At 47.8% G+C, this 21,980-nt stretch overlaps 2 protein-coding genes across 2 annotated transcripts in view; both read left to right on the forward strand.

Annotated features, from left to right (window-relative positions):
• The window catches only part of LOC308357369 (multidrug and toxin extrusion protein 1-like), a 53,448-nt gene extending 31,799 nt beyond the window's left edge, over nt 1-21,649 (forward strand). Inside the window, exons 10-17 of the mRNA XM_080826892.1 lie at nt 11-78; nt 4,082-4,190; nt 4,314-4,389; nt 7,544-7,613; nt 8,094-8,226; nt 17,198-17,292; nt 17,998-18,067; nt 20,411-21,649. Of these exons, the coding sequence (XP_080683018.1) occupies nt 11-78; nt 4,082-4,190; nt 4,314-4,389; nt 7,544-7,613; nt 8,094-8,226; nt 17,198-17,292; nt 17,998-18,067; nt 20,411-20,637 (848 nt within the window). The 3' untranslated portion in view covers nt 20,638-21,649. The remainder of the gene's footprint in view (nt 1-10; nt 79-4,081; nt 4,191-4,313; nt 4,390-7,543; nt 7,614-8,093; nt 8,227-17,197; nt 17,293-17,997; nt 18,068-20,410) is intronic.
• The window catches only part of LOC308357114 (multidrug and toxin extrusion protein 2-like), a gene marked incomplete at its 5' end in the record, with an annotated part of 59,215 nt that continues 58,099 nt past the window's right edge, over nt 20,865-21,980 (forward strand). The window contains one exon of the mRNA XM_080826603.1: nt 20,865-20,924. Coding sequence (XP_080682729.1) covers nt 20,865-20,924 — 60 coding nt within the window. The remainder of the gene's footprint in view (nt 20,925-21,980) is intronic.

Below are 21,980 nucleotides of genomic sequence, written 5' to 3' on the forward strand. Positions count from 1 at the left end.
TCTCTGTCAGGTATCCTCGGCATGGTGGAGCTGGGAGCCCAGTCTGTCCTGTACGAACTGACCGTCATTTTGTACATGGTGAGTGTGTGGGAGCCGGTCATGGGGAGGTGCTAGATGTTTCCCTTGAACAAAGAGTCTGAAAAACAAGTATAGGCATTCCTCCCCTGAGTAATCTTTATTTATTTATTTATTTATTTATTCATTCATTCATTTGACAGAGAAAGATCTAGTGAGAGAGGGAACACAAGCAGGGGGAGTGGGAGAGGGAGAAGCAGGCTTCCTGCCGAGCAGGGAGCCTGATGGGGGCTCAATCCCAGGGCTCTGGGATCATGATCTGAGCCAAAGGCAGACGCGTAACGACTGAGCCACCCAGGCGCCCCACGGTAATTTATAGGCTGATTCAGGAAAGTAAAATTTCATCCCAGAGCCTGGGAGGGTCCATTTGCAACAATGGGGTCTTCCCTGGGAGCTCTGGGAAGTTGGGAAGAATGAGATGCTCAGGGCTGGTCAGGCATGTCCTTGATTGCCACACTTGCCAAACATGATGAATGTTTTCCAGTTGTCACTATTCAAATGCCCAGGGCGGGTACAGGTGGGAGACTGAAGGACAATGGCGCTAGGTGCATGGCAAGAAGGGCCTAGCTCCTGTGGGTCCCCGAGCTCCCCTGCTGCCTGGGTCTGAGGCTTCAGACCCCTCATGGGTTAGACCCTAAAGACATGAAAGCAGGGTCTCCAGCAGATAAGCCATGCCAAAGCCCCTAGCAGCATTGTTCACGATAGCCAAAATGTGGCACCAACCCAAGTGTCCATCAAGAGACGGACAGAGAAGCACACTGTGGTCGGTCCATACAATGGACTATTACTCAGCCTTGGAAAGGAAACATCTTCATGTGCTAGAGACGAATCCCAGTTATTAGAGGCTTTCCTTTGACTTTGTTTTAAAAAGGTTTTGTTTTAAAATTGAAAACAGCAACTGGAAATTCTGAAGGGCTTTCGTCTCTAGCCCAGTGTCCTTAGAAAGGGAAAATTATAATGTGGAAGGGACTGAAGACGGCCCACTAATGCTTAGCACCCCCACCCCGTGCCCCACCTTGGGTCTGGTTATGTTTAAAAATTATGTAAAGTATGTATTTACTATTTTTTTAAAGATCTATCTATTTGAGAGAGAGAGAGAGAGCGAGCACGTGCACTTGAGGGGGAGGGGCAGAGGGAGAGGAAGAGACTTTTTTTTTTAAAGATTTTATTTATTTATTTGACAGACAGAGATCACAAGTAGGCAGAGAGGCAGACAGAGAGAGAGGAGGAACTCCCTGCTGAGCAGAGAGCCCGATGTGGGGCTCGATTCCAGGACCCCGAGACCATGACCTGAGCCGAAAGCAGAGGCTTTAACCCACTGAGCCACCCAGGCACCCCAGGAAGAGACACTCTTAAGCAGACTCCGCATTGAGCACGGAGCAGGACGCGGGGCTTGATCTCACGACATTGGATCAGACCTGAGCCGAAACCAAGAGTCGGATGCCTCACTGACTGTGCCAGCCAGATGCCCCCGTATCTCCCATTTTTTTTTAAAGAATCAATCTCCCAAGGAACTCTGACTTTTGTTTCTGCTTTTATTCTATGTTTGGCGAAATTTCTAAACCTATATTCATCACTTCAACGCTTGATATTTTATATATATGTTTTTTAAATTCTAGTAAGTTCTGTAACTATATCCAAATCAAAATGCGTACCAGTGTCCCCTTATACATATAATTTTAAAATCCATCTCTTACTGCGAAATTAAATATTCCGTGCTTTAGGACAAAATATCTTTACGTCTTTCCTTAAAGTAAATTCCTAAAAGTGAAATTTAGTTACAGTTTTATGTCTTTTGCATATATTGCCATATGCTTTCCAAGGCTTATAAGAATTTACACTTGTATTTCTCTAAACGAAACAAGAGTTTGTATCCTTTACTCCTGTTCCCCAGCTGTTTACATTTTGGCCCATTTCCTCACTTTATCGATCGATCTACCTGTATTCAAATACCACCCATTGTTCTGATAATGTCCTTTAAAACTACTTTTCTTCTGGAGCTAAAGTGTTATGCTTTTCTGAAAAAATGAATTAACTTGAGAAAGAGTGTATGATCGGGGAGGTGAGGGGGAGAGGGAGAAGCAGACTCTCTGCTGAGCAGTGAGCCTGATGTGGGGCTCGATCCCAGCTTCCTGGGATCATGACCTGAGCCGAAGGCAGATGCTTAACCCACTGAGCCACCCAGTTGCTCCCTCTTTAAAAAAAAAAAAAAAAAAAAGATTTATTTATTTGAGAGTGTGCAGATGTGGGCTCAAAGACAAGCGAAAGTGGGGAGGTAGATACAGAGGGAGAGAACGTTGTAGACTCCTCGCTGAGTGTAAAGCCCAATGCTCCATCCCATGACCCAAGATGACGACCCTGAGACCATGATCTCACCCAAAACGAAGAGTCGGAGCTCAACTGACTGAGCCTCCCAGGTGCCCCTAAAGTGTTAGACTTCCTTAATCATCTTTAATCTAGAGCAGATCCTCAGCCTTCCTTTGTCTTTCTCGACCTTGACCTTTTGAAGAACAGAGGCACTTTATACAGACTTTCCCTCAATGCGTAGAGGTGACACTTCCTTGTGAGTGGTTTCCGAGTCTGCGTTTTTGGCAGGAATACAACAGAAGTGTCTCTGTGTGCTGCTTGCGTGTTCTGTCCAGTGACCTGGATTTGTTCCACGATGGGTGATACTAACTCATTTCATAGTTAAGGTGGTGTCTGCTCTTTCCCTTGGTAGTTAATACCTGATCAGTGTGTCCGCTTCCCACTAGTGAGTTTCCGGCGGGTACTCAGTCTCGCACGTGTCCTGTGTTCCTCACTCTGAGATTTCTGTCATCCTGCCCCTCGGTCAGCCTGCGCAGGAGGCAAAATTCATGTTCCAATGGCTGATGACTTTTTTTTTTTTTTTAACCTAATCCTACTTTCTCCAGGGGTAAATTTGTAGGTATTAGTAGTGACTAATTTTTATTGAAGAGCTCCTACACGTGAGGCCTTGTCCTAAGCAGCTAGTATATATGGACTCATCCCATCCCCACAGTAACCCTACAAGCCAGGCTCTGTTACAGGATCCCATTCACAGCAAACAACTGAGGGCAAGAGAGGGTGAGTAACTCGCTCAGGGTCGCCCAGCAGATAAATGGCTGCATCAGGACTTGAACCCAGGCAGCATGGCTTCAGAAATACCCATTCCTTGGGGCGCCTTGGTGGCTCAGTGGGTTAAAGCCTCTGCCTTCAGCTCAGGTCATGATCCCAGGGTCCTGGGATCGAGCCCCGCATCGGGCTCCCTGCTCAGCGGGGAGCCTGCTTCCCCCCTCTCTCTGCTTGCTTCTCTGCCTACTTGTGATCTCCGTCAAATAAATACATAAGATCTTAAAAAAAAAAAAAAAGGAAAAAAGAAATACCCATTCCTAACCACAGTGGCATCCCGGCCTTCCTGGGTGCTTTAACACCACTCTTAATCCTGCCCTTCCCCGACCCCCGCCCACAAGGGTAGCCTGTTCTCAGCTTGGTATGCGTCTTTCTGTTTTCTTAAGTTCCTTTTTACCCAAGATTTGGGGGAAGGGGGAAGGGCACCTGTTTAGGATTCTGTTTTCTAAACTTTCTTTTTTCAAGATTTTATTTATTTATTAGAGAGAGGGATCAAGATAGAGCACCAGCGGGGGTAGGAGCAGACTCCCTGCTGAGCAGGGAGCCCGATGCGGGACTCGATCCCAGGACTCCGGGATCACGACCTGAGCGGAAGGCAGGCGCTTAGCCCACTGAGCCACCCAGTTGCCCCTGTCTTCTAAACTTGACCCGTTGTTGGTGTCTCAGACCTAGCTTGGGCTCCTGGCAGTCCCCCCTCCCACACGAGGAAGGAGGAATGTAAGCCTCCATTGCATACTTTATAAGCCCCGTAAGTGACACCTCTGTCCTGGAGAAGGTTCACAGGTGGGCTCAGAATGGACTCTGGAGGCAGGGCTGCCTCCCTGCTCCCTGCTCGCTCTTTCCTTGTCATTACTGTACGTTTCCTTTTGTATTTCAGATACCTTCAGGCTTCAGTGTGGCTGCCAGCGTCCGGGTGGGGAACGCGCTGGGCGCGGGAAACATTCAGCAGGCCAAGAAGTCGTCAGCTGTCGCCCTGCTGGTCACAGGTGCTTAGAGTCTCCCGTCAGTGACTCACCCGAGCACGGGTCTTTGCACGGGAAGCCCAGCTGCCCGGTTCCCGACAGCCTTCCCTTCTCACTGTGCTGTCTCTCTGCCATTTTTATCTCCAGGACTCTTGGCTGTAACCTTCTGTGTCCTGATGTTAAGCTGTAAGGATCTCGTGGGGTATATTTTCACTACTGATGGGTGAGTGCAGAGATTTTCTTGAAATGTGAAATCTGCGGTAAGAAAATGGTTGGGTAGATGCCTTCCTGGGAGAGCTGCCTCCCAGAGGGTCCCTGAGCCCTTCGCAAGATCAGAAACGCGCTGCCGTTACCTGGGAAGAACGGGTCCCCTCTGGGAGCTAATTTATCATCCAGAATCTGCTGATAGATGCTGCTGATGTCGGGGATATGTGTGTATTTTAAAGATTTTATTTATTTATTTGAGAGAGAGAGAGAGAGATCACACAGGCAGAGGGAGAGGGAGAAGCAGACTCGCCGCGGAGCAGCGGCAGGTCATACACTCCTCAGTTCAAATTGAAGTTAAAATCCCCCTAATGAATCGTCTCAAAAAAAGTCACGCTATCAGACTGATCACTGAGAATTCTGGTAAGGGATGGATTGGCTCTGTGGTTCTCGGGTTCTGTTGGGTTGGTTGTGGTGTGTTTCGACTATGTGGTATATCGGAAGGATAACTCTGATTTAGGATTCTTTTTTTTTTTTTTAACATTTTATTTATTTATTTGAGAGAGAGAATGAGAGAGATCATGAGTGCGGGGTTGGGTAGGGGGTGGCGGGTGGAGGGGGAGGGAGAAGCAGGCTCCCAGCTGAGCAGAGAGCCCGATGCGGGGCTCGATCCCAGGACCCTGGGATCATGACCTGAGCTGAAGGCAGATGCTAAACTTACTGAGCCACCCAGGTGCCCCTGATTTGGGATTCTTTCATCAGCAATTACAAAATGCAAAATTGACTTTTCCTTCATGGATTTAAAAAGCAACTGATGGACAGGACTGCCCTTTCTAGTTCATTCTTTGGGTATTTGTCTTTTGACTTTTTTTTAAATTTTAAGATTGATTTATTTATTCGAGAGAGAGAGAGAATGAATGGGAGGGGCAGAGGGAGAGGGAGTGAGAATCTCAAGAAGACTCCACGCTGAGCACGGAGTCCCAACACGGGGCCCGACCTCACGACTCCGAGATCATGACCGGAGCCAAAACCAAGAATCTGACACTTAATTGACGGAGCCATCCAAGCGCCCCTGTCTTTTGCCTTCTGGTCTCAGCCATTTCGCTGTGGGGAAATACGGTGTTTAAGTATCCCTCACTTGAGAGTGAATGGAAAGGCAACCAAAAATCATTCTCGTGTTCTTGCAAGGGAATCGGAATTAACATCCTCAGATGTGTATCTGTGCTGATGGTTTCAGTAGGCACAGGGCAGACTTTGGATCCTGAGTCTGTCCACTTCCAGAAGCCGTGCAGGGCAGGCAAAAGCATGGAAAACAAAAGGCCCACAAACCATAGCCTTGATGATATTACGAGACAGAGAAAACTCAGAAAACCAAATTACTTACGAGCTGGCGGGGATCAGCGGGAACTGGCCGCATCGGTGACATAGATTTTTAACAACAACATGGACATTTAACCTAATCAAAGAGGAAAAAGGGGGAGAGCTCGATGCAAAGTAAGAAAGGAGGAAATTACTAAAAGAACTATAATTTTTTTAAACCATGAGAGACTAGTTTGCATGACTTTTGCAAGTAAATTAAAAAAAAAACTGGAAGGAATAAATAATGTTCTAGGAAAATAAGTTACCAAAACATACCTTGGAAAACATAGAAGGGCTAACTGGACCGATGTCCTTAGAAGAAATAAGAAAAGTTTATTTTAAAAATCTCGAAAAAGCACTAATCCCTGGAGGTTCCAAAGGAGAATTTTATAGAACCTTCAAAATGTAATTCCAATGCTGTTGAACTGTTGCAGAGACCAGAAAAAGGAACATTTCCACATTCTGTTTAGGACTAAGCAAAAATAGAACATCGGTACCAAAATCTGACAGAGTTTGTACAAGAAAAAAAGAAAGTTGCAGACAAATCTCACTTACTAATTTCTATTTTATAATCCAGAAGAATATATTGTGGACCGCATTCAGCAGCACATAAAAGATAATACATTTGGTAGACTATGAAAGTGAATATCTATCAGATAGACAAATCAAGTTGTGGAACACTGTGTAGAGAATGCTAGAACACGAAATGATGGAGGCTAGAAGGGGAAGATAAGAGTGTGCATCTGTATCTGGACAAGGACAAACAGTACCAAGGATTGTTGCCTCGTCTTGGGGGAGGTGGTGGTAATGGGTGGGCTGGGAACAGAGCAGAAGTAAGATTTTTCTCTATATCCTTTTTTTTTTTTAAAGATTTTATTTATTTGACGGACAGAGATCACAAGTAGGCAGGGAGACAGGCAGAGAAGGAGGAGGAAGCAGGCTCGCCGCTGAGCAGAGAGCCCGATGCAGGGCTTGATCCCAGAACCCTGAGATCATGACCTGAGCTGAAGGCAGAGGCTTTAACCCACTGAGCCACCCAGGCGCCCCTCAATATCCTTTTCGTATTGTTTGATTCCTCTTAACTGTTGCATGTGTTACCTATTCAGAAAATAAAACTCAATTTGAAGAAAAGAACTATGTTTCTGTCCTTTTTTTGGAGGGGGAGGGGAGCGATTGTCATGGTCCGTGCTGGATTTCTTGTTTGTTTGTTTAATTCATTCAACAAATATTTATTGCCAGACAATGTTCTAGGCTTATTTATTAATCACTGGAAAGTATTACAGATTTTTTTTTTTTTTGCCTCTGTGGGTCAGGGGCAGCATTTTCTAGTTTCTCCTTAAGTGTAGGTGTTAAAATCAAAGTCTCTAGCTGTAGAGGTTAGGGACGATTTCTAGGAACCGTGGAAAATTCCGTAAACTGTACCCATAGCCTTTATAGTTTGCCTACCTTGGTTTCACACAGAGAACCTTAACCACTCTGTTGTGGATACACATGGAATCATGTTAAAAGAAGGATAGCACTATAAACCAAATTTTATTTTTTTGTGGGGGCAGTGGAGTACCAAATCATTGAACTGTCTACCTCAGCTGATTGGACTAGATACTTCTTCTACAAGTCATGCGATGGATTGACTTGGGTTGGTTTCCGCTGTGAGCCAAGAAACAGAAGGATTGTCGCCGAATTGGGTGTTGGCTAGAATGCACGAGCCCGTCCAGTTGTATGTGAAAGCCAAGTGCGCACACCTGAATCACGTAGTCTGCTTTTTCCCACGTGTCTCTCTCCTCCGATCACCATGTGCTTTCTTTTCCTAACAGAGAAATCCTTGCTCTAGTGGCTAAGGTGATTCCGATCTCTGCTGTTTCCCATCTGTTTGAAGCTCTTGCTGTAAGTATTCTGCAATATTCCCTTTATTTTTTTAAAGATTTTACTTATTTATATTTGAGAGAGTGAGCTCACCAGTGGGGGGTGGGCAGTGGCAGAGAGAAAGAGAGCGGGAGAAGCAGACTCCCCGCTGAGCAGAGAGCCCGATGAGGGACTGGATCCCAGGACCCTGGGATCATGCCCTGAGCCAAAGGCAGACGCTTAACTGACTAAGCCACCCACATCCTGAGATACTCCCCTTAAGCAACTTTATGATCTAAATGTCCTTCTGTTGGTGGTAAATTTAAGCAGAAAAGAGCAGCTGGGGTAGGGGGCAGGTAGGTGATACTGAATATTTTTAGCGTATTCGCTTGACAAAGAAACTGGTCCGTGATGATGGATTTTTAAGTCCGAGTCTTGCGGGGACGGGACGTGCTCGGGGATGGCTAGTCTTTCCAAAGACTTTCGGGAACATTCTCACAGATGGATGGTTTCTGCCTACAGTGCACAGGTGGAGGCATTCTGCGGGGGAGCGGTAACCAGAAGGCTGGGGCCGTGGTCAACACCATTGGGTATTATATGATTGGTCTCCCCGTCGGGATTTCGTTGATGTTTGCAGCCAGAATGGGAGTGGTTGGTAAGCCTTCACCACGGGCAGGCGGGTCCCTCACTCACGGGCCCCGGAAATGACCGCTGGAACATGTAGGCTTTTTTGGGAGACTTGGCTTTGGAAGCTCATGCCCCTCTTCCAACCCTGGGCCCTTTTCCACACTGACATACTTGAGCGGAGCTGGGTGACCTTTCTGCCTCCTCTCCCTGTCCTGTGTCATCAAGTTCTCACTTCTCCCAAGCTGGTGATGGCAGGAGGGCTGAAAAAGCATTCAGAAGTGTACCTTGGGTGGCCCCAGTTCTGTCCTTTGGTGACAGCCCTTTTATGGTGGGACCCTGGGAGTGAGTTGAAGCCATTATAAACTGGCCCTATTGGAGTGTGTGGCGTGAGGCAGGAGAATCACCCTGCTGTGATTCTTAACAGAACTTCTGACAACATACGTGGTATGGTGGGTGTATACGTTCTAGATCGTGCCCGCTGTGGCTTAGCCCACGCAGGACCCGGAGCTGCGCTCTGGAGGTCACCTTCATGGCCATTCTGCACCTTCCACCTCCTGCCTTAAGCCATATGTCTTCCAGGCACCCCCCGAAGGGCATGGGTGTGATGTGTGTGAACATCACAGAAGGCAGGGGACTCTATCACCTTACCACCTGTGGAGGAAAGAACTTAGTCCACAGGGTCCGGAATGACCAGAGCTGACCTTTTGAAGAGTAGGGAAACAGAAAACTGGTCAGCTTTGATTTCTAAAATAATAATTTGGAATACATTGGCAGTTTATAGAAGATTTTGTTAAAACCCGGACACGTTATCTTTGGGTGAAGTAGAGAGAGACTTATTTTCCCATCAGTACTTGGCAGGCCCCGAGTGGTGAGAAGTCATCCCGATATCTCGAGTGACCTCCCCATCCCATTACGCTGCCCATTGTTCTCAAGGTCAATAATATTTTAATAAAAAATAGGGGAGATCTTCCAAGATTGGAGTTGCCAACGCAAAGTTCACTGGACTTTCATCGGGGTGCAGCAAATGACTTAGCTGAGTTTCTGGCATTACTCGTATTTTGGATTTGCCGGTGGCAAAGCTAAGGGAAACATTGGAAAAATCTACTTAAAAAATACGAATCTAAAAAAATAAAAATAAGAAAATAAATTTAAAAAAGAAATAAAAACACAGATCTACCTGTGTTCCCAGTGCTGGACGAGGCCCATTGCTCATTTGACAAAATCTTACCTAGTATGTGCAGAGTCGAGAGAGTTAGGACTCGCTTAAGGGAAGTGCTGTGGTAGAAAATTCCAGGTACAAAGTACATTGCTGGAATGTGTAGCATGGAGGCTATAGTTAGTAATACTGTATTGCACGTTTGAAGGTTACAGAGGGAGGTTTCAAAAGTTCTCATCCTCAGAAAGAGAACTTTGTAACTATGTGTGGGGAAAGGTACTGAGATTTGGGACGCCTGGGTGGCTCAGTTGGTTGAGCGACTGCCGTCGGCTTGGGTCATCATCCTGGAGTCCCAGGATCGAGTCCCACATTGGGCTCCCTGCTTGGCAGTGAGTCTGCTCTCCCTCTGAGCTCTCCACTCTCACACTCTGTCTCTCAAATAAATAAATAAACTTAAAAAAAAAAAGGTACTGAGATTTATTGTGATGGTTCTGTGATATATACGAATATTGAATCATGATGTCGCATGCTCGAAACTAATTGATATGTCCATTATATCTCAGTTTAAGAAATGCTGGGAGCTCTGGGCGGGTGAGCGCTCTGCGAGGAGACTGTAGTCCGTCCCTGCCACTCACCTCCTCTTCCAGAAAATAAAAAAAGTATAAAACTAACTCAGATTTCAAATACCGTGTCACCATTGGTAGGATATGCAAGGGTGAGCATCATATCAGTTACCCTTAATACCCTCACGGGCAGCTCCCGCAAATCAGGAAGTCCCCATCATGATCCCCTGGGGAGGCTTTTCAAATACACACATTCCTGGGGGATTCTGACACGAACTCTATTTTGGGATTCCTACGTTGAATCCAATAAATTTTTTAAATGGTATATAATGAATTTCCTGGAAATGTAACTCATCACTTTCAAATTATAGGTAGAGATATCTGGTTATTTTCTGTTTGGGGTGATTAGGGTAAGCTGGTAGTTTTTATGGATTGGGAACACTGGATTTGAACGAGAAAGCATGTGTGTGTGTATGTGTGTGTGTGTGTGTGTGTGTGTGTGTGTATGTACATATGCATATATATATATATGTATTTGCTTTTTTTTTAAAGATTTTGTTTATTTATTTGACAGAGATCACAAGTAAGCAGAGAGGCAGGCAGAGAGAGAGGGGGAAGCAGGCTCCCCTCCGAGCAGAGAGCCCGAATGCGGGGCTCGATCCCAGGACCCTGGGATCATGACCTGAGCCAAAGGCAGAGGCTTTAACCCACTGAGCCACCCAGGCGCCCCTATATTTGCTTTTATTAGTCCATTATAGGAATGGCAGGTGGCTATCAACTTTAGTCTTCTAAATATTGGGCTGATCACTCCTGAAACATGTGACACAGGTGTGACTGCTAGTATCAAGGAGCAGATCCGTAAACTATGCACCGAGTCTGGCCACCCAAACCTGTAAACCCTGTCTAGCCACCTCACCCTTATCGAGATCTCAAAGGCTGTGGAGATAAACCGAGATCAGCCAAATGGGAAAAGCAAAGGCTGTTTATTCTGAGCTTGCCCCAGCAGGGGACTTGACCACCATCACTAGAGTTTTGGCAGAGACCCAAAGGCAGGTGGAGGAGTGGGAGAGCTTCATGGTGGAGAACAGGAAAGCATCAGGTGGACCCTGATGGACGCCGGTGGCCTGGGAAAGAGGTGGGCTAACCGAAGTGGGGGGTTCCTAACTGGAGACTCAGGGAATTCAGGGAAGGCTGGAGAGCCAGATCTTTATCACTTGGGATTATAAAGTCATCTCACGGTCAACTATTGCAAGATCTTCTCGAGCCCCTTGATGGTGTCCATCACGGAGGTCATTCCCTAGGAGAACGGCTGCACAGAAACATTCCAGACTTGGGAGAAAATGCAGCCAGCCAGACTTACAAGCCCTGATAGGGTCCCTTCCAACAAGGTTCAGGAGCAGTTTCCCTCTGCTGTTTCTTCCAGTAGTTGAAATCTCCTGGCTAAAGATGATGAAGAAGTTATTTAGGAAGATGTGGGAAAGGCAGGCTTAAGTCGTCGGCGGTAGGACCCTGGTGAGACTTGGCAGGTAGCCGGTCAGTCTGGTCAGTCTGGTGTTGGCTGAAATCCCTAGAGACAGGCCTTCCCATTCCAAATTCATAGGGGCAGCTGATGTGTCCCCGTGGGTGGTGACTGTCTGTTGTATATGGTGTGCAAAGACTATAGGGAGTACCTTTGGCCAAGGGAGCTCAAGGGTTGCTCAAAGTTTTGCTAATTTCAGTTCAAGGAGGACATCATTGGTCCTTTCTCCTTTTCCAGGACTTTTCCCACCCATGGCGGGTGAGGAGGACAGGATCGTTTTTGAGTGAGGGGCAGTATCTTACAGTGTTTTTTTTATATGGTTCCCATAGCAGGTGTGTCTCAGTCACTTGATAAAAAACTTGGAATGTTTCAGGTTGGAAACAAAAAATCAAGCATCTTTTTAGTGATGGTGAGGGTTGGAGCTTTTCAGCAAGGACATGCTTCCCTCTGTCTATCCTGAAAAGAGACACCCTTTTAGTAATTTATTATTTTTTTTAAAGATTTTTATTTACCTATTCGACAGAGAAAGAGAGGTTAGCATAAGCAGAGGGAGCAGCAGACAAAGGGAGAGGGAGAAGCAGGCTCCCCACTGAGCAGGGAGTCCGATGTGGGACTCGATCCCGGGACCCTGGGATCATGACTGAGCCGAAGGCAGCTGCTTAACCAACTGAGCCACCTAGGCGTCCCCCATTTTAGTGATTTAGTAATAAAATACATTTTATTACTAAACTTATTTATTTAAGGTTTTGTTTGTTTATGACAGAGAAAGCAAGAGAGGGAACACAAGCACAGGGGAAGCTGGAAAGGGAGAAGCAGGCTCTGTGCTGAGCAGGGAACCTGATGTGAGACTCGATCCCAGGACCACAGGATCATGACCTGAGCCGAAGGCAGACATCTAACTGACTGAGCCACCTAGGCACCTCGTAAAGTTGATGTTTTATGATGGCCTCTTTGAACCCTCCAGAGACTGATCTTTTGGGGCCTCAGATAGGACCAGAACCTGGTTAAAGCCACTTTTCTGGCATCAATGATATGGGAGCGTCTCCTTCAGCGCCCCCATTTTCTTGTCTGACCAGGGCCACAGCCTTTAGAACAGCCTCCCGTCTGGGAAATAGGAGTGTATTTAAAAGCTCGTCGGGGCGCCTCGGTGGTACAGTTGCTTAAGCTCCCAACTCTTGGTCTTGGTTCCTGTTCTCAGGGTTGTGAGATCGAGCCCCACGTCTGGCTCTGCGCTCAACGCGGAGTCTGCTTGGGCTTCTCTCTCCCTCTCCCTCGGTCCCCTCCTGCTCATGTTTCTCTCTCTCTCAAATAAATAAATCAATCTGAAAAAAAAGTTCCTAATTTGCTGTCCATCTGTGATGGGGGTTCCAGCAGAAGAGAGCAACCCGCTCTGTTTCCCAAGCACCCCCAAACCAGGGGCTGCTTTTCCAAAGCGTGAATCTGCCGTCTGCACAGATGTTCCCTCTCTGGTCTCTGGTGGCTGACGTGGTTTAGGAAGCACAGCAGGGTCTGCCGTCTGGGCTGATTGCAGGGGGAAGACTGTGGTCCGAAGGAGAGCTCACACTAGGGCTAGCACATCCTGGCCGATCATCTCCAGCTCCCGAGCTAAGGCACGATTCACCAGCAAATAACATTAGGTCAGAGTCGTCAAGAGGGCTCTTGGATAAAGCTGAGTGAGGTACGGAGAGTTCCCTGGCACAGGTAAGACAGCCACCAGGCTCTCCTTCTGGGAGTTTCGGAGACTGACAGGGCTCTCAGGCTGTTGTGGGGGTGAACGGTAGTGGGAGAGCAGCAACAGAATTGTCCAAGCGGTTAATCCGCTGGCTGAAGAATGCTGTGTGTTCCCAGCAGTGGGATCTGTGCTGCGTGAGGAACTGTGAGGTCTGGGGTGGGGTGGGGGGAAGCCTAGAACTCGCTCATCAGAAGTTTTTGATGCATAGAGAACCTGTTGCCTGACCTGAGAGGTTGAGTTAAAACCCCAGGGGCTCATCCAGATGGCTCAGGTGCAAACCGACAAAATGGGGTTTTGGGTAGTTAGGGATGCCTGGGCTTGAAGGAGGCGGTTGAGGAGCCGTTGTCAGATTCCAGAAACCTGGGGCCTCCTGAGCAGAGGGTCTGTCCCTATGGACTTCGTCAGTTCAAAGAGACGGATTGTGATCTCAAGGAAATTTGATGCCCGTTGTCTACAACATCCAGCTAAACCTAGAAATCCCAGACTGAGGTCAGACCCTAAATGAGCTGTGTTCTGGCAAAATCGTGATTTTGTTTTTGAAATGAGGTCCCTTTTCTGCCAAGGCTACGAACCAGAGAACAGGATTTGTAAGGTGGGCTTCCTCATTTTCTGCACAAAGCAGGAGTTCTGGTGCTTAATGTAGGAGATCAGAATCACAAGGGACATTTAGGTGTTTACAGCCCTTGATGGAGGAACTGAGAAAAATAGGAGGGGCCTGACTTTACAGACCCACTGTCGTCCTCCGCAGCGAAAGCAGAGAGTCATTGGCTGACCCGGTGCAGAGGCAGCTGCACAAGGCAGACCAAAGATCCGCCTTGTCGCAAGTGGCTTCAGGCAGAATTGATGTCAGGATGGTGTTGGGTTAAGTATTAGCGGCAAGTAAGGGATCACAATTTTGTTGATGACCCTGAGGTCTTGCATAAATCGATAGCCTCATTCATTTGATTTTTTTTTTAATTTTATTTATCTATTTATTTGACAGAGAGATCACAAGTAGGCAGAGCTGCAGGCAGAGGGAGAGGGGGAAGCAGACTCCCCACTGAGCAGGGAGCCCGATGTGTGACTCGATCCCAGGACCCCGAGATCATGACCTGAGCCGAAGGCAGTTGCTTAACCAACAGAGCCACTCAGGCGCCCAATTTCCCAATTTTTTTTTTTTTTTTTAGTGGCAGCTACAAGGGCCCATCCAGGGAATGAGAAGACCTCTGGCTAAGACTTTCGGCTCTGGGTTTGATTCCCTTTGTTGGCCTTGAAGGGATGCTGAGGAAGGTTAGGGAGCATTTGGTAGGAGCGATCTGAACTTTATGCATCTTGCTGCAAATACTTGGCTCTGTCAGTAGAATATCAAGGCCATGAAGTATCGGGTACAGGGTCAAGTTCCTTACCTGGAACCCACCATCCAACGCGATAGAGAAGGCGAGATCTATCCGGAGCGGCCCCGACTTGATTATGAATACAAGAGTCATCTGATGGGGCGCCTGGGTGGCTCAGTGGGTTAAAGCCTTTGCTTTCGGGTCGGGTCGTGATCCCAGGGTCCTGGGATCGAGCCCCACATCAGGCTCTCTGCTCAGCGGGGCGCCTGCTCCCCCCGCCCCCTGCCTGCCTCTCTGTCTACTTGTGAGTTCTCTCTGTCAAATAAATAAATAAAATCTTAAAAAAAAAAAAAAAGAGTCGTCTGGGACCTCTAGACCTAGTTCCCTCCACTGTGCCTTTGATACCATAATTCTGTCTGCGAAGTCCGTCTCTGCCTGTGACATTCCGCAGGGCTGGTAATCACAGCGCAGGAAAGCGTGTTTCTTAGTCGAGGGCTCAAGGGTCCCAGTTAAAGACTGGGAGATTGGGGAAACCTGTGGCGTATTTGGAATACCAGCCACCTGTGTGGTACGTGGAGGCTGAAGCCAAAGGTGAGCAAGGGTGGCAGGCGTCCACCGGGCGTCGATGACCAAGACCGCCTGTATTTAGAGTTAATTCCCCTGGAGTGTTTAATGAGTGCTTTCGGCTCCCTTGAGGACTCTCGCTGATCCGAAATGAGAGACTCTGCCTTGTCTTGGTTTATCTTTCTTAGCATCCTTCTCTTTGCGGTATCTACCAGTGTCCTTGTAGTAGGTGGCTGGCCGGGGGGTGGGGAGGGTAGGGGATGGGCCCCTCCAAGCGGTCTCTCTGCGGGACCCCTCGTTTACTTTGGGTCTCGTCTCCTTTTTGTCCCAAACTCCTTTCCAAATGTTCTGCCAGGTGTTGTCGTTTGGCCAAAGGCTATTTTTCGTATCAGGTTCTGTTTTCATATGAGGGCTCCGATTTCAGTTTTCATTTTCTCACGGACGTAAGGAGACGAAAGGACGGCGGTGGGGACACATCAACACTTTCTCGGACTCCGGAACAGCAGGTGGCACGGGCGGGCGGAAAACCAGAGAAGAATGCTCTCTGGATCAAAGCCAAGGTCTCAGGACCCGAAACTGCAACAGGAGAACCTCATCTGGTTCTTGGGGTAACCTGTAGCAAGAGTTGGTCCAAGTGGGCAGCCATTGGGTGAGAACCACAAACTCACGGGTCTAGGAGATGGGCGCATGTAACAGGCCATGTCCTGGCCTCTAATTCTTCTGTGACAACACTTGACCCAGCACCGCAAAAAGAGAGCACAAAGCACAGCAAAAGGGATGAAAAGGAACCCTGATTCCACCAAGGATGTCAAACACATGGGAAGCAATGGTACCCGGGCCCCAAACCAAAGAAGATACGGCCAAGGCAGTCACCGTAGAGAGACTGGGGTGTGGACCTGGCCCCAACTTACCATGTCCCCTTGGACTGTACGCACCACGAGCAGAAAGGCACAAGGGGCCTCTGCAGGTCCCACATCTGGTTGGATGCTGGCGTCCATGATGTTTGGTAGCGTAGGCCAGGTCTCGGGGGGGCCTCCATGATGGGCTGCGGAAATAAAGACCAACCTGATGCGAAAAACAAAGGCCATTTATTCTTTGGCAGAGACCCAGAGGCAGGTAGAACGATGGGAGAGCTTTGCAGTGGAACAAAGGGAGGGCTCAGGAGTGTCCTGTGGCCAGGGGAAGTTGGAAGCAAGCTGGGTAGAACTGGGGTGTCCAGTGGGATTGGTCCCAGGTGCACGTTTGCTTCTTTATGGTTGGTCCTAAGTTGGAAGCAGGGACAAAAATTAGGGAAGGTGTCAATTATCAAGTTGTGGCCATTTTGGGTCAGTTGTTGCAGAAGTTATGATTTAACTCCCTGGATTTTCCCCAGGGTCTGATGTGACCCCAGCTGGCTTCGTGGATGGTTTATTATACATCTGGGGTTGGCTTTCTGGACGGGTTGCTGTAGGCTATGGATCAGTGTTCTGTTTTTGCCTACGGTCTGCCAGTTGCCCGTTTGTATATTCACTTCCTCACTGTTGACCAAAGAAACCCTCCTTGCTTGGGGCCTCCCTCTGTGTCCGGTGTGGGTTTTCTAGGTGGAGTGTGATGGGACCTTGGGATCCACGTGGCCCTTCCCGTTTTCCATTCCCACTCAGCCTCTCCTTTGGTGTGGTCCTCTCTCTCTGCGGACAACCCTGTCCTGGGAGTTCTGGAAGTCTGTGCCCAGAGCCAGTGAGGGCCTGCAGGAAGTGCCAAAGGAGGGAACGTACAAGGCGGATGTTGTCTTCTGCATTTTGAACATGTTAGCTGAGGAAAATAGAACATAGCAGTTTGGAAGTACCGTGCTCTTAGAAGTAGGAAATAGTTTGTCCTGGGAACCTCTTCTCCTTATAACTAGTGCTTCTCTTAATAGTTAGGCTCCCAAAGACCAAAAAAGGCTCTGAATGTCAGTTCTGAGATCCAGAAGGCCTGGGCAGTGACTTGCCCTGGGCCTCCCAGAACCTTCTGGAAACCAAAGGAGAGAGCCTGTGCGAGGTCTGTGGCTCACTGTGGGTTCCACCCTGGGGTCATGAAAGCGGATTCTCAGAAGTGACAGGGGACCAGCTTACTCCCCAGGGATGCCTGGTTTTCCACAGAATTAACCTCTATTACATATTTTCACTTCTAGGTCTGTGGCTGGGGATCATCATTTGTTCCATCACACAATCTCTGTGTTTTCTCGGCTTTATTGGTCGGCTAAATTGGAAAAATGCTTGTGAAGAGGTAACTGTGCTCGTTGCTGGCCGGGTAAAAATTCCTGTCGTAGAAAACAAAATCAGCTCAGGCCCTCTCTCTCTCTCTCTCATTTCGGAAGGGCCTTTCCCCTTTTATCACCAATGCTACTTTATTGTTTTAGCTGCATTTAATTTGGATGTGAAGGGCCCGATGACCCTGGATATTACCTGTTTATCCATTCCCCTTTGTTTTATTCAGTGAATTAAAAAATACAGGGGTTCCTTTCTTTCTTGTGTCCCATAGTAAGCTACCAGCCTTCTGCCTGGAAAACCAATTTCAGGACAAGATCTGGACTGGAGAAACAGTGGGATGCCAGCAAATTCATCCTGATACTGTTTTTATGATCCCCAAATATTTCACGAGGATGCCTGCATGTATCTGTCTCTCCAACTTGCTAGGGTCACTGAGGCTCTGAAATAGATAAGAGATAAAGGGAAGGGAAAGAAAGGAATTCTATGATTCTGGGCCGCGACTTCCCCTTAAAGTTGTGCTTTTCCATCCGTCCTTCCCTCACCCAGAGACCCCATGTCAATCATTTGGAAAGATGATTCCGTACTTGTAAACTACAGAAGTTCCAATCACATGTCAGTTAAAGAAAATGGCTTGGTTTTTCCTAAGCCGAGTGGTCAAGTCAATTTCCTAACACGATGGTAAATAAAGCCTCGTGAATTTACTTCGGGTTTCATCTTCTAGGCTCAGATCCATGCCAATTTGAGACTAAACACGGTCCAGGATGAGCCTGCAGCTGCCTGCCAGGACCCAGGTAAGGAAAACTGCCTCTGTTCTGGAAACAGGTCCTTTTCCGGGTGGTCCTGGAAGGGGCCGTCGGTGGGACACAAACAGATTGGCTGCTGTGAGCGCCCCCTGCACTCGGGCAGTAAAGTTTCAGAAACAAATGATAAAGTCACACCAAGTTGAGGTCAACAGACTTGGAAGTCTGTTTGCTTTGCATTCCGGGTATTAATACACTGCTCTAGATGGTTCGAGGCTGCTGGTCATCCATGCCTTGGATGTAAGCATCTCACAGGCATTTCTAATGCTTGATCCTGCGTTGGGACCCTTATCTTGGAGACTGACATGAGTAAGTTTATGTTCGTGGGGTTCCCCCATTCCCTAGGCCAACACATAGGTGGGCTTTAAACAGATTATTGTTGTTGTTTTAAGATTTATTTATTTATTTATTCATTTGGCAGAGAGAGAACAAGTAGGCAGAGAGGCAGGCAGAGAGAGAGGGAGGGAAACAGGCTCCCCGCTGAGCAGAGAGCCTGATGCGGGGCTCGATCTCAGGACCCCGAGATCATGACCCAAGCCGAAGGCAGAGGCTTAACCCACTGAGCCACCCGGGCACCCCCAGATTATTGTTTTTAACTATCGTTTCTGGGGAGCAGGGTGCAACTGTGGGTATCGTTTTCCTTCTGTCCCATTAGTAACCCCTTCCCCCATTCCCAGTTCCTCGGGCAGTGAGTCATAGACTCAGACTTGTTCCTTGCTGCTTTCTGACCAAACCCCTTTGAGCCCACCCGCTGGCTGAATTACAGCTCCCGCTAGTTTTCATTCATTTCGTCGGGTCCCCTGTGTGCCTGGTTCCAGATCTCGTATTTGAACACTGTGGGTAGAAGTAATTGGAGGCCGACGATGATATCAGTCTTCAGAGAGGATTTTCCTTTGGTTCTGTCAAACTCTTAGGGTTACCAGCAGCATAGGGTGATTTCAACAACCCAGACTCCTGATCCATCTAGCTGACTTGGCGGCAACTGGGGTGAGGGCTGGTTGGCTTCTGGTCCGTCCTTAATTCTTGGATGCAGCCCTTGAGGTCCAGCCTGAAGTCAGAGGGGTTTATCTGGGTAGGGACTGAACTCCGAAAAGCATTGGTCCATCCCAATGGAGAACTCTCAGGTCCAAAGAGGCTCCAAAGGCTGGCTCCCAACTCTGGGTCTCCAGCTTCCCCTCGATCTTGCCCTGATGACTTTCCATTACCTTGGTAAGCACTCTTGACACCTTCGAGATGATACTTTTCACTTATCTTGTCCAGCTTTTGTAACTGTCTTCAGAGGATGGTTGGTCCAAGTTTTCTCCTGTCTGCCATTTGCCATTTATAAAAGCAGGGTGCTAATACTCCCTAGTACCTCATGCTGCTGTCTTGAGAGGCAAGTGAGCTTCGTATATGTGAAGGGCTGAGAACGATGCCTGATGTGGAGAAAGCACATTTTTAAAAAAAGATTATTTATTTGAGAGAGAACATGAGGAGGGGGGAGGGGCCAAGGGAGAGGGAGAAGCCCACTTCCCCCACCCCAGGAGAAAGCATTTTGTGAGAGTGAGAGCTGGTGTTACTCTGAAATTCCTTTCTCTCACAACTGATACCCACTGTGCTTACAAAGAGGTCTGATGCCTATCTTATTCTCGTTCCCTTAGGTTAACTGCCCTTATTTTTCCCTCGGGAAGTGTGGGAAGACGACATACGTCTGTCACTATCCTGGGGGATGCTCAGTAGGGCTTCTGACTCGATCCACATCTCTCTTCAGTTCTGGGGATGCCCTTGGATTCTTTCTTTGGTTATTTTCTACTCTGTTGGTCTTGCTCTCCTTCGGGACTGCTCATTAGACGAGTGTTGGCCCCCTGAAAACTTCCCCTATGAACCTTCACTTCGAGAGGCCCCGTATTTCTCTAGTTCCTGTGGGGTGGGGGGCGAGCTCCCTAGAAGACCCAGGCCGACAACAGTAGGATCCAGTCAGAGTTTGTGAGTGAGTGAGCGGAGGGGAACTCTGAAATGGAATTTCTTTTATGTATCCAAGGTTGCAACTGCTTTCTGAATAAACTTTCCTCTGACGAGTAACATGTATATATGGCAACTTTTTTTTTTTAAGATTTTATTTATTTATTTGGCAGAGAGAGATCACAAGTAGGCAGAGAGAGAGAGGAGGAAGCAGGCTCCCTGCTGAGCAGAGAGCCCCATGTGGGGCTCGATCCCAGGATCCTGGGATCAAGACCTGAGCCAAAGGCAGAGGCTTAACCCATTGAGCCACCCAGGCGCCCCTATATGGCATCTTTTATACCTAGGGGAAAAAAATCCTTTTGGACTGCTAACTAAGTTCCTTTTTCCCTTCAGGGGGCCCCAGGAACCGTGGAGGAATTTCAGTGAAAGATGTGAGGAGAAAACACGAGACCCAGTTGGACCAGCAGAGGCACCAAGAAGAAGATGTTCAGGCCCAGCCAAGGGACACGACTGACTGGACTGGGAAGCATTTGGTGCTGTGGCGGGGGTTTCTGCTCCTGGGGGTCATTTTGGTCTTGATTGTAGGGATTTTAGTGAGAGTGTATGTCAGAGTTGAGTGATAGGCAAAAGAGAGAGAGAGAGAGAGTGTCAGGACAAGTGATACTTCTGAGCTGACAAATAATTCATAGGCCCCACGGTGGGAATTTGTTTTCAGTTAAGTTAGTTTCAACTGGGCTCGTGGGTTTCAAGAATTATGAGTTCCAAGTCATGTTTTCTCATGAAGAAAAGGAACTAAGGTACAAATTATGTTCCCGTCCAAGGCAATGTCGGAAAGTTCAGAGTGACGATGATTGAGCTCATGTGCCATTGTCTTAACCAAGGACCACTGCGTACTGACTGCATTCAGGTACGACTTTGCCGGTTACTTGTTACGCTGAGTGTTTCTTTAGTTAAAACCCATGTACTGAGAGCTTCAGGTTTCCTACTGTCTTGAGTTATTTAAAAAATATTTTGCACCATATCTTTCCTCGTGCCTTCAGCGATGATTCAATGGGCCAATGGCATTCGTTAATATCCAGATCACAGGAGCTGTGAGCCCTGGCGTCGCTTGAGAAACCGGAAAGGGAGAAGACCTAGGGTTAAGCAGAAAGGAGTCAGAGGGCATTGATGAGCACGCTTCCTGTCTTAAAATCTGTTTCAATTTTGAATTTGTTTTAAATTTGTTAAACTTGTTAAATTAAAATTTAAAATTCGAATACAGGGTTTGAAGAGCTCATTCAGGCAAAGGAAGAAGTCAGACCGTTTCTCATGTTGATAGAAGGGGGGCGGGGGGATTGTTAAATTGGAAGGTAGAAGAAATGAAGAGAGGGGTCTAGGAGAGGGGAGGCTGGGTCCTGGGCGGGCCCCTTTCATCTTCTGTTTGGGTCTTTGTCTTTAAGAAGGTGCCCCAGCCGCCTGGGTGGCTTAGTGGGTTAAAGCCTCTGCCTTCAGCTCTGGTCATGATCCCAGGGTCCTGGGATCGAGTCCCACATCGGGCTCTCTGCTCAGCGGCGAGCCTGCTTCCCTTCCTCTCTCTCTGCCTGCCTCTCTGCCTACCTGTGATCTCTGTCTGTCAAATTAAATAAAATCTTTAAAAAAAAAAAAAAAAGAAGGTGCCCCAGCTGGGCACCAGGGTGGCTCAGTTGGTTAAGCATCTGCCTTTGGCTCAGGTCATGATCCCAGGGTCCTGGGAGCAAACCCTACATCCACATCCAGCTAAGCAGGGAGCCTGCTTCTCTCACTCCCTCTGCCAGCCACTCCCCCTACTTGGGCTCTCTGTCAAATAAAATCTTAAAAGAAGAAAAAAGGCACTTCAGCTTTGGTGGCAAGCATGGTGTATCCAGGAAGTTTTGTGGGGTTCTGTCTCAACAGGGTGAGGTTTCAGTGAATGCTCCCTTGTCTCTCCCCACCCCTCAACCTGGGG

The sequence above is a fragment of the Martes martes genome (assembly GCF_963455335.1).
Source record: "Martes martes genome assembly, chromosome: 16".
Taxonomy (NCBI): Eukaryota; Metazoa; Chordata; class Mammalia; order Carnivora; family Mustelidae; genus Martes; species Martes martes.